The 12,466-nt window shown below is 39.3% G+C and overlaps 1 protein-coding gene across 4 annotated transcripts; it reads right to left on the reverse strand.

The window, feature by feature from the left end:
* Nucleotides 1-65: 65 nt before the first annotated feature.
* Nucleotides 66-11,007, reverse strand: LOC117379366 (circadian locomoter output cycles protein kaput-like). 4 transcript variants are annotated; one of them, XM_055232559.1, is made up of 24 exons: nucleotides 10,930-11,007; nucleotides 9,734-9,811; nucleotides 8,870-9,013; nucleotides 8,234-8,322; nucleotides 7,705-7,764; nucleotides 7,475-7,623; nucleotides 6,952-7,043; nucleotides 6,782-6,871; nucleotides 6,558-6,678; nucleotides 6,252-6,365; nucleotides 6,047-6,165; nucleotides 5,877-5,959; nucleotides 5,677-5,783; nucleotides 5,443-5,590; nucleotides 5,253-5,328; nucleotides 5,015-5,153; nucleotides 4,809-4,912; nucleotides 4,625-4,732; nucleotides 4,370-4,528; nucleotides 3,899-4,099; nucleotides 3,632-3,825; nucleotides 3,376-3,505; nucleotides 3,154-3,285; nucleotides 66-2,984 (listed from the first exon to the last, which is right to left on the reverse strand). In XM_055232559.1, exons 4-24 carry the CDS (start codon nucleotides 8,248-8,250, stop codon nucleotides 2,748-2,750), a joined length of 2,580 nt encoding a protein of 859 aa, XP_055088534.1. In that variant the 5' UTR covers nucleotides 8,251-8,322; nucleotides 8,870-9,013; nucleotides 9,734-9,811; nucleotides 10,930-11,007; the 3' UTR covers nucleotides 66-2,747. The 4 variants fall into 4 exon arrangements, with proteins under 4 accessions (XP_055088534.1, XP_055088527.1, XP_033833724.1 ...); XM_055232552.1 differs by having other exon boundaries at nucleotides 3,154-3,288; XM_033977833.2 differs by lacking the exon at nucleotides 10,930-11,007 and adding an exon at nucleotides 10,886-10,911 and having other exon boundaries at nucleotides 3,154-3,288.
* Nucleotides 11,008-12,466: the final 1,459 nt, after the last annotated feature.

The following is a 12,466-nucleotide window of genomic DNA, read 5'->3' on the forward strand; positions in this document are numbered from 1 at the left end:
CAAGCCTTCATTGTTTTGTAAAAATATATTAACCACACAAAAGCATAGACATTTATTAGACTGAATATTTGCAAGTGTTTTATTTTGAAACTGACCAATTAGGGAGGAGGGTTATAATAGTGCCAAACATTTTGCTTCAAAATATTGAGTATTATTACATTTGACTTTGGATAGATAAGGAGAACAGTTCAAGAGCAGAGGGGATATACATACAAGTTAGCATAGCACCGTTTTACACTGAATACTGGTGTTCTTAGCTTTAAGTGTGTGTACAGAAGTCTACAAATCTATAGAACCGATTGTGTCATGGAGAGGTGATCTGTGGAACTGTGAGGAGGGAGGAGTCACACCGTTTCAAATATCCTACACCATTTAAACTTTTGCATTAAAGACTGATTTTAATTTGTAAAGAATGTTTGACCCTTCAAGACTCGCTGTACTATTCCAACACGAACGTTTTTGAATATCGTTCTGGGGCTTCAAACCATGAACGTCAACAGTGATTTCTTTCCGTCAAACAAAAGCCTGTCAAAGGTTCTCCATACTCACAATTACAACATCCATTGGTCTGTTACACCTTTACATTCTTGGACTGGGAATCAATGACACACCTAAACATTAGTGATGCCTTATATAGAACTAGTCTATAGAAAATCTACACTTGCTATGCGTTAGGTGGAAGACCTGGTTCAAACAGTCAACCTTTTAATGTAATAACAATGAAATCTCCTCATTCTCTCTCCCAACAAGAGAGATACTGTTTGAGGCTGGTCTGTTGTGTAGTTACTGTGTATGAAAGCCGTCAAGTCATTATAAAACAATAACATGACAGGTTACCGATGCTCCGCTTTGCAAAACACCCATTCCATGCCAGTAACAAATCCGTTTAAATGAAAATAGACTGGGTTACAGTGACAGTAAACATGCGCACAAATGCATTCACTCACACAGCATATTCAAGTTGAGCCACCCCACATGGGCCTGCAGAAAAACTGAGCCCAGCCATAAAGGAAGTTTCTTGAATATTACATTTTGTTCCTGTATACTGCAACGCAAGAACTGATTGGCCATCGCCAGGGGAAAATAAAACTGACCCCCAAGTGATACAAGAAGTAGGATAAGGAGACACCATTTCCACACGGCACACGCACGCCCACACACAGCCGCTATGACACTGGGAGACAAAAACACATCTTAAATGCTCCTTTGTCGACCATTACACATCCTTCAGTCCAAGGTTTTCGGTTTGATATGGCTTTAACTGTAGTAACCGTAATACAGGGTTCAACTGCTATTGGGAACTTGAGTGATAGTCATCTGAACTGCATGAGCGTTTGAGAGGCAGAGGAAGATGAAAGAAGGATGAAACAATGATTTAGAGAAGACCATGAGATTTCGTATTTCTGTAGATTTACCGTTTTAGTCGCAGCTGCTGACAAATCTTTTCTATTTAACCACATATGGGTTAAAGTTTTCTTTTTATATATATATATATATATGTATATATAGTTGGATGATTTGGCCAGTTGAAAATGAGCCAAATCATTAAAGACACTTCCTTTGGTCTCTGCAGCATCACTGTCTAATCCTTCATTGTCTGGATCCAGACTGAGGCAGAAGCTAAACTTTCCACATTCCTGAGTACAAGTACCATCCAGCAACTTCAAATTCTTACTAAGTCAATTATTGTAAGACACGAGGGACGACATACAAACTCACTCATGCACACACAGATTGTTTTCTTAAACACACATTCCCAAAGACCACACCACAGATACAAACATCTAGGTCAGGACAATGATTTATAGTTCATAACCACATCAAGTGCTAAAGTTTCGGAAGGTTTGAGGATATACTGTTTGTCACCTATAGGGCTCTCTGAATGTTACAAAATAATCCCTACTATTTTTATATATAGATATATACACACACTTACTTTATAAGGGGTATAATCTTGTTGGAAAATATACGATTTTGAATATTCTGCTTAAAATAAAAAGGGACTATGTCATTGGCACTTGGAATCACCAAACCCGTCAGAAGTAAAGTGATCTTTTTGCAAAGTACTCGGTTAAACTGTAATCTAGTTTTTTGCCAAACATGATTTATACTTAAAAAATTAAGAGCTATTTATGTCTTAGAGACAGAGTTTAAAAACACATCTTCCCCCAAAATCCCAAACAGTTTAAACAATCGACAGTACTTAAAGCCTTTTTTTCCACTCTTTCAGACACAAAGATTGGGGAAGAAGTCTGGGAGAGCTTCCTTGCTCCATCTTTAACCAGGAAACACTTGAACAAAGTGAAAATTCAAATTTTTCAAAAGCTAATAAAAGCTTACACGGTTATTCTTTCCATGCAATCATATAAAATACTACATTTCCGTTTCCTTTTTGTCTATACGGAATATTTACATGGTTTTATCATACACGGAGTCTGTACAGGGTCAGTTCATTTTGATACGCATTCACAAAGGCCCATCATTACCATTTTCTCAGGATTACTGTCAACCCTCCATGGAGATTGCATCTCCTTTACAACGCCGCCACCGCCGAGGAAAACAAGGAATTTAATCCATCCTGTTGCCATGGTGACAAATCTTGAAGAGTTCTTTCCAGACTCTCTGGCTTTCCACTTTCCTATGATGCCATCCTTTGAGACGGAGAATGGGAGGGCAGCAGATCGGGGAGAACGGGGAGGCTGCAGGAAAACCAAATCCCCTGTGGTTAAGAGGAGTTGTAAGCTGGATCACTGCGGCTGGTTGCTCACACTGTCCGCCCTGTGTGTGGACTGCGCCTTCTGCTGTTTCTGGGGCTGTGGTTTGAGCTGCTGTTGGTGCCGCTGGTGGTGGGCCTGCTGTGGGGGCTGTTGCTGCTGTGTCTGCTGTGGGTGTGTGGTCTGGGTGAAGGTGCCCTGCTGCTGGAGTGGGAAAGCTGCCTGTAGAATGAGCTGAGTGGACTGGTTACTATGGAGGAGGCGAGTGCCCTGAGAAAATACAACACAAAGAGTCACTCCTTGTTTGAACCCGTGTTTGTGTCAATGTATTTTTAAAGAGTATAAGTATGAAATTTTAACTATAACTCATGCAGCATAGGAATTTTCTTTGAATTTTGATTTATTTTTTTTCAAGATAAATGCTGCCCTCTAGTGATACCTGTAAAAACTGCTGTTGTTGCTGCTGGCCTTGCTGGCTGCTCTGAGCCACTACTGCGGTTTGGTTTTGGCCATCAGCTTGACCTTGGTTTGGTTGGGCAGGTTGCAGGGTAAGTGTCTGAGTTTGTCCAGTCTGCTGCAGTAAACAGAAAAAAAACAAGTAATATAAAATAAGTAATATAAACTCCTGTGTTTTATGTAGAATAACTGGTCATGTCTTTACCTGCTGCCCACCAAAAGGGTTGTATGCCGTGACCACTTGCCCCATGAACATGGAGGTGGGCACCATAACTGCGCCACAAGCCATTGGCGCTGTCACCAGCTTGGTCACAAGCTGCTGCCCTGCTGGAAACCTGAGGTAAAACAGTTTAAAAAAAAGAATTACATCTACTGTAGGTTTTTTAAAAATAAATAAATATTTGAAGTCTCTTTTGTCTGCGTGGCAAAGTATTATACTATTTTCACTTCATTGTCCTCACCGAATCTGTCTATCCTGTGTGAAAGTGGCAACAGTCGTGCCCTGCTGGGTGTTATTCTGTGGCAAACTAGTGCTGATCTGAAGAACGTTGGGCTGGCCCGGTTGAGAAATCATCATGGTGTTATAAAGTGGAGCTGAGACAGATCCCTGTGCCTGGGTCTGCGCTTGAGGAGGTTGTTGTGGCTGGCGCTGTGGCTGTAACAAAATAACACAAGTATTTAAAGTTAAATATTTAAGATGAACAGCCTGAAGCCAAAGCATGTGTCACCTGTGCCAGAGCGTTGGTTTGAGGTTGGAGGTTCTGCTGAGGGGGAGGAGCTTGTGGTTGGATGGTCAGCGCTTGTGTTCCTGAATGGACAGGGTTAAGTGCTGTTTGTTGGACCTGAGTGGTCAGAGCAGCCGTCTGCTGGACCGAGCCCACCTGAGGCAGCTGAACGTTCATGGCTCCACTCTGCTGCTGCAGCAACATCTTTGAAAATGGATAATTGCCAGTTCATAATTAAGGTAGCTATTATTTACATCAGGAATGTTTTTTTTATGTTGAAATCAAATATTAATGTGTTTATATATATATATATATTTTTTTTTTTTGTCTTAAACCTTCATTACGCTATATGACACCCATGCTTTGGGTTGCCGGTTTCAACATGTAAAACCAGTTATCAACAAACCTAAAGTGCCCTCTCAGATTTCCACAGTTCACAAAACAAGTAGTAGTAATTCCAAATGTGTGGTTTACCTGTATGCCCTGTCCTTGTACTCTCTGGAGCTGTTCCTGGATGTGCCTCAGCTCCTCCTGCTGCCGCTGGATGTTGGCCTGGATCATTCTGGTCCTTTGCTCCAGCTGCTCCTTTAAGTGCTGCATAGCATTCACCTGCGCTGAGAACTCCATTACAGGCTGCAGAGGAGGAAAGAACGCATGAATATCACACAGAATTTAATACATAGATACAGAATAAATAAAGAAAATTTGAGTTCAGTCAACACAACTCACTTGTACATTTGTCTGTAGTTGCTGTGACGGCTGTGGTTGAGGTTGTTGCTGCTGCTGAGCCTTCATGCCAGGAGTGACACTTTGGCTTGTTGTCTGAGAGCTCATTGACTGAAGAAAGTTTACAATGTTAAAAATGACATACTATTTCTCAAAGATTGTTTTGTTTACAGAAAATGTGTCTTACTTGGCTGCTAATAGAAGAGCGCCGCTGTGAGGTCATCTCCATAGTTGATGGCAATGTTTGCCGAGGAGGTGTGGCTGTGTCCATGTGTAGCTTGGAAGCCGTTGCTATAGAAACAAATAACATCAGATTAGTGTATCACATGTTATGTCTATGTAATTAAGTTGGTGTAGAGTATTTAGAATATGTTGTTTGTTGTGGTTACTTACAAGTACAAGTGTTGTCAGAAACATGGGAGGAGGACTTGCGAGAACTACGAGAAGAAGTGGAGGGAGTTCGACTGTGATCAAATCTCTCCAAAGCCTCTTTGAGGCTGGACGTGTTTAGCTCCGACCCAGAGTCCTGACTCTGGAAGAACATTTAATTTAGGCGAGTAGGCGTGATTGTAAAATGGCATTGGCAAAACAAAGAATTGTACCCATCCCTAATACAGACATTAAATATTACCTTGTCCGCAGCCACTTCTGGGTTAGACTCCTCAATTCCCAGCTCCCTGCGTTGCTCTGCCCTCACCTCTGCATAGCTGCAAAAATTAATTAGTATTTATATAATGTAGTCATTTTATTTAGTTTGTTTTGTTTAAGTTTAGTGTCTTGAAAGCCCTTACTAAAGGATAAGACTAAAGGATAAGACTTACCTGACTACAGTATGTGTGCAAACTATAAACTCTGGCCTGGAGTTCCACTGGTGGTAGGTTATGTAGTAGTGCGTCTGTAGCCAGATCCACTGTTGCCCTTTTGTTAGGAAACGATAGTAGCAGGACTTCCCTTTACCATACTGCATCACTAAGAGGCAAAACAGCAAGATATTTGAGTCTACAAATTCAGAGGGCCCCGTCTGATCATACGTGAGGTTTATAAATGAGTCTCACAGTGCTCGTGACACTTGGCTAGCGTCTCCAGGTCGTCCACATGATAATAGTCGTACCCTGATGTTCCCAGAACCTCAAATGGTAGATATCCTATAATTGGCGGAGCTCTATAACAAGAAATACCAAATTCAACATAATAACAAACAATGACGCAACACAAAGTAACAGTAAGCACTTCAAATCAGGAGTTATGAGTTTACCTGTGGTCTAAAAAGAGGAACTTCCACTCTAAACTGTGCCTGGATGTGAACTCCTCATTGGGCTCCTCTACTGTACACATTTCCTACAGTTTTACATTGAGATAGGACTTATTATGTGATCTGGTTAATAAATTATAAAAAAAAAAGTATTAAATGTAACTTCTCTGTACCTTAATGAACTGAGGTTTAGCCAGCCGAACAGTGGCCACAAAGCAAACCTGATCATCAAAGGCAGGCTGTAGAGACCGCTGTAAAACTCCTGCAAGGCCATTTCTTGTGACATTGGGAACTGCATCAGGACACAAAATCATTCAAACCATTAGAAATAAAAATCAGGTTTCGCTACAAAGTTAAGTTTTAAAGCAGGTGACATACCATTGTTGAGCGATTTAAAGTTGCCAATAAACTTCACATATTCATACACAGGGGGTTCTTTTGGATCAATGGCTCCTCGCAGCATATGACAACAAAACTCCATGTGAGTCTTAGCTGAAGGAGAAAAGACAGGATTTACTATTGAAGTTTTAATTGGTGATGGTTGGTTATGCATATGAAAGAAACAAACAGTGAAACGTGCATCTCTACTGACTGTCAGAGGACGGTGCTTCGTGCATTTTTCCAGTGGCGTTTCCTCTGAGAGCCACATTCATAGAACTAGTTACTTTGGTTCTAATAACTTACATTTCAGATAATCTGAATTGAGGCTTTCCATGTCAGAAGGGTGTGTGGACAGAGCCTTGTACACCTCGGAGTGTTCCCCAACTGGAAGGAAATTTAACAAATTCTGGTCCACCAAGTCTGCCTTTAAAGCCACAAACAAAGTGCTCAGTATGCGTCATCGTTCATCATCATTACATGAGTCAATGCATAAACACACTAAGTCATTTACAAACGCTGGTACTTACAGGCAAATGTTCAAGTAGTGAGGTGACGCTTTCAGAAACATAAAGGATGTTTCCATCAGTCATTATTGCTATAAAGAACCCGTCCAGGGCCTAAAAATAAGTCAAAAGAATATGAGTAAAACAAGTAAAACATGTGAAAATCCAATTCAGCATCAAATCACAGCTGTCACCTCCAACATGAGCTGGGTGAATTCTTCATTGCTAAGAAACGGAGGTTTCCAGTCTTGTCTGATTTCACTGGACTCAGACTGAGCTGCAATCTCTGTACAGGACAGACACGTTTGTACAGTCAGCAAACTACACAGACCAATTACAGTAAAAAAAAAAACATGGATATTATTATATACTGCATATTAAATAGAACAGTAGCAACAATCAATAAAAGTGTATTACTATGATTATGGCAAATCAACAATATAAGAGTCTAACCGCCAAATACATACAAAGTTACACACAGAAGTACAACTAAAGTAGGTCAAATAGGATTGGTCGGCTCTGGAAAAATGTACACCATTTGTAGACGTGTGAATGAATGTTGCAATATGTGGCAGAGTATTACCATGTGTCATAAAACAGTGAAGATCTCAGGTGTTTTAAATAAACAAGCAGTTCGCTCTGGGCTTATTGCTGTGAATGATAAACTTGGAGGGGTGTGTACAGCATTAATAACAGGAAGTTAACCAAGAGCCTGACCTTTGTGTTTACAGAGGAAGTCAATGCTTTTTTGAAGGATTGTGGACTTGTCCATCTTCCTGGTGTTGCCAGGCAACATGGTGCCAAGTTCTTTGATGAGGACATTGAACTGGTCCCTCCGTTTCTTCTCAGACTTGTTACGGGACACGCTGAATCAGGAAAAAAGAACGTAGTAAAAAAACAAAACAAAAATTAACTACTTCAACAGAAAAGAACATTATCCAAATTACCGCTTTGCTTTGTCCTTTTCATCTTCTTCCATCAACCCATCAAAGAGGCTGCAATCATCCCTGTGAGGAGAGAGAAAATCGTTACAGCTTTTCCCAGGGTCTCTTGTACTTCCTCTGTAAGGACATTAGCAGATATGTTTTGTTAATAATAGCTAATGACAGATGCTGGCTAATGAGTGGGATTCCTACATGCCAGCAGGAGGTTTATTTTTGGGTCACACATGCACCCACAAAACATGACTGAGACACAGAGCGTAGGAATGTGTTGTTCTTGCCAACAAGGTTACAGGCGCATTTTTATAACAAGGCGTGTACTTGGAGCTTCAAGATTAATTTGATTTGATGAATGACTACTCAAATTTCATAACTAAGCCTTTTCAGATGATCCATTATTGGAACTTTAAACTACATACATTTGTATATGGAGGATCATCAGTGAAGTTTTGCAGCTCACTGTTTACATTTTTGCTCCTCTTAAGGGACGTAAAACTCACACGAACAAGATAATCATATGATCTACTATCTTTACCCTATGCTTGATGTCATGTTGGCTGCTGATCAGGGCTGTGGCTGTAGTGAGTTGGTCTTAAATCGTGAGGTAGACATTTGGAAGACCACCTAAAAAGAAAAGAAATAATTAATTTATTCTCACTAGCAAAATATCTAAGACATTTGGCGAATATGCACACAGATTTAAGGAAAAAAATGTATTTAAAAAGGTCTGATATTACACAGTTAAACCTTGTTATAATGTTGTTACCTCCTCAAAAACAGAACTGGAGTTGTGTTTTATTTTTTTTTACACATGTTTGAGTCACACTTTATAATCAGTCTGTAACATCTCAAAATGCTGTTTCGCCTTGTCATGTCTTGAAGCGGTAGTTTTCAAGTCAACAGCTCCTTTTACAGCATCCAAATGATTCTAGTGAAGATGTGTGGAGTTTAAAAACATAGTGGAGCACTTCCTGTATCACCACATGATGACATCACAATGTGGAACGGAGTATTGTCTGTTTGAGAGGAAAAACTAAGTCTAAATATGCAATGTATGAATGAAACAAAACACAACGCCAGGTCTGTTTGTGATGAGGAAACAACATTATAACATAGACACCGGTATTTCAGGAAATAGTGTAATATGGGCCCTTAAAAAAAAACAACTCACCCCACAACAGCTTATGCACACACTCAGATGTCGTCTTCTCTAAGGAGTTTTGAGGTCAAGGGTGACACTGTGGTGAAAACTGGCAGATCACTGAGGTCATGAAAAAGAACAAGAATGTGGATGGGTCATGGTGGTCAATCAAACCTGCAGGAGGAATCACGGAACATAATGAGGGTCAACTACGGTCACCCCTGTAGTTTAAGAGGCTGACACATTTGCACTGTGTATGTTTTTAAGGGACAATAGCGCCAATGTCAGTGTGCCGATTCTATTTTTGATACTACGAGTAATAACAACTGAGTTAACTATATATAAGAATATCATTTTCAGCCATCGTCAGTGAACACTACTTCACAAACTAGGAACTTTCTTCGATGAAAGTGCAACATAAAACACTGAATTATAATATTTTTAAAAAGTAGAAATATAGTTATTATAAATACAAATAAGGGCATGCATAAAGTAAAAAAATATGCTTAAAAAAAAGAAAAAAAAGGGGTATATTTGGAAACCGGAACACAAAAAGTAAAGATTTATGCTTTGTTTGCGTGTTGTTGTTTTTTTTTCATTTGTTGTGAAGCACTTTGCTGTTTTAAATGTGCTATTAATAAAAAACAAATTAGTTTAACTGAATAGAATCATCTGAAACAGGCATTTGCATAAAGTTAAAAAAAGATATGCTTAAAAAAAAAGAAAAAAAAGGGGTATATTTGGAAACCGGAACACACAAAGTAAAGATTTGTGGTTTGTTTGCATGTATTTTTTCTTTTGTTGTGAAGCACTTTGCTGTTTTAAATGCGCTATATATGAAAAAAATGAGTTTACCTGAATAGAATAATCTGAAACAGGCATTTTTAGACTTACGTTGTGGAATGTACAGGTGTCTGGAGAGCTGGCAGTTCTTGATTTGAACCTTTCACGATTTTGACACGTTCACCTCACCTTAAAACACAAAAGCAAACAGTCATTCAATTGTTGAGCCGGAATAATAAATAGGTCATGTTTCCCTATGATTTTACTGAGCTGAATGCAACACAAATAATGCAATACTTCTAAAATCGGGCGATTTTGAGTATAAATGCTATTAGGCATCTATAAGAGCAGTGTGTTTGGTGTGAAATTCAGTATTTAAATGTGTGTGTCCATTGTGTGTAAGGTCATTTTGTTGTCCAGGAGATTGGAGACTTGGGTTGGTCTTCTAGCCATGCACAGTTGATGAAATGAAGCCACTTTATCTCAGCCAAACAAGCAAATAAACATAAAATAAATGCACTTAATTACAAATGTTCCTCTTTCTGCCACAGGTGTTCGTTATACAACCAAAAAGAGAGCAACCTATATAGCGAGCTAGCAGGTTTACGCAGCTTGCTACTCCAAACTACACGTAAATAAACAGATTTAAAAGCTTAAACGTGTCCATTTTGATCACGTTTGACTATTAAATGCTTGAAGGCGCAGTCACGAAAGGTAAATCCTTAGTGTTGATGGAATAAACAAGAGGAATAGTTGTCTGTAACACAGCGATCTGGCGCGGAGCCTCAAGCTGTCACGCCAACAACTGACATTCAACACTAAATATCCACGAAAATACAGCAAAAAACACAAGAAACTGTACCTAAACGTGCGCGCAGAGGCCGATCCGTGCAAAAGCCGGGCGAATGTAAACCTGGAGCCAGTAAGAAACGTCTGAAATCGGCCATGGTGGAAACATTTTCGCGGCAGATGTATGTACACACAGAGACGGAGGCACAGCGCGCACATACGCACACAGAGACGGCTTTTACGCACACGCACACCCACTCACACACATACACACCCATACATACACACACTGGCTGCTCTGAATGTGGGTCACTGGGCCTTGCTCTCCCTCAAGCGTGCGGAAACAGTCCCAAAGCCTCCTCTGCAGTCCGACCGCTTCCGCACGCTCTAAACACCTTTTACGCAGCGCAAGGGCCGTGCCACTCCACAACAAACGCGCGCAAAGCTTCGACATTTACGCGAAAAAAGCCGTACCTTCATGAATGATCGTCAACTGCCTCCGTGTTTTGCTTACTTACCATTGCATCGAGGCGGTGGGGGCCAGGAGGACTCCGGGATGGGAGAAAAACAGGAGGCCTACTTCATATTACGACGTACAGTCATGCGCAATGGAGACAGTAGGGCGCACTATTTTGCAAGTACAGTGCAAAACGGGGAAAGACAGCGCGTGCAGGAATAGTGGCTCTATAAAAGGAATTACACGAGGTTATATGCATGATTTTTGGACTAATTTACGGAAGAAATGTTTCCAAGGTTGAAATCAGACAGTGAATCTGGAAAAGTGTAGGAATTATGGCTTTATAATAGGAATTACACTAGATTACACCAGGTTATGTGCATTTTTTTTCTTTTTTGGACTAATTTACAGAAGAAAATGTTTCAGACAGTGGAATCTGGTAAAGATGAGGAATTATGGCACTATAATAAGAATTACACTACGCTATGTGCATGATTTTTTAAAATGTATTTATTTATTTATTGTTTTTTTTTTTTTTTTTTTTTTTTTTTTTTTTTTTGACTAACTTACACAAGAAAATGTTTCCGAGGTTGAAATCAGACAGTCGAATCAGGAAAAGTGTAGGAATTATGGCTCTATAACAGGAATTACAGTAGGTTATGTGCATGATATTTATTTATTTTTTTTATTTTTTATTTTTTTTGGAGTAATTGTCTGTAGATTTGAATAATTTTACTAGAAATTTGGAAAAAGTACATTTTAAATAATCAAATGTGTCCATGGTTGTTTTATAATGTAATCGTAATGAAATATGTATTTTAATGTGAGTTCACCTGCACAGGGTCTGCACATGGAAAGCAGCAGTAGCTAAATCTGGTACAAATCATCTTTTCTTTTGTAAAATTAATGAATTTGTACATGGTCTCTGACAAATAAAGAATAAAGAAAGAAAAGAAGAAAACATCTGTTAATTTAGGTGACGAAAAAGCATTTGATTGACATTAAAATAAAAATATAAAGCGGTGTTGTTTGGTTGCCCTTAAACGTCCTGAAGCTGAATGTGACATTAAGCCGTGGCCATGAGAGTACAGAGCGGTGCAGAGGGATTACCCAGCCTCATTCCAAGGTGTTTCCCAGTTATTGACGCACAGTCTGTGAAAATTAACCTATATAACATTGAGGCTTTAAAACCCACAACTGACCTAATTTGTCTGATATAAATAACTGCATAACATTTACCTGCCACCTGTTCAGCTTTGCAGTGCAACAAAAAGCTAATCTAAAACTATATAAAACACAAGTGTAAATGAATGCAGAGATGAAATATCCAAATTATACATATTTTAAATCCAGTAAATAAAAATATGTGTATGGGATTAGGATATATTGTAGTTTCTCATGATTGTTGGGTTTCAAAAACATAATTTTCATCCAAAATCAAATCAGTAAGACTATGCAGACATGGACTGTGTATGTGTATGTGTTTCTGTATATGTATGTGTGTGTGTATGTGTATGTATATGTGTATATGTATGTGTGAGTGTATGTGTATGTATATGTGTATGTGTTTCTGTATATGTATGTGTATGTATATGTGT

This window comes from Periophthalmus magnuspinnatus, chromosome 1 (assembly GCF_009829125.3).
Source record: "Periophthalmus magnuspinnatus isolate fPerMag1 chromosome 1, fPerMag1.2.pri, whole genome shotgun sequence".
Lineage (NCBI taxonomy): Eukaryota > Metazoa > Chordata > Actinopteri > Gobiiformes > Gobiidae > Periophthalmus > Periophthalmus magnuspinnatus.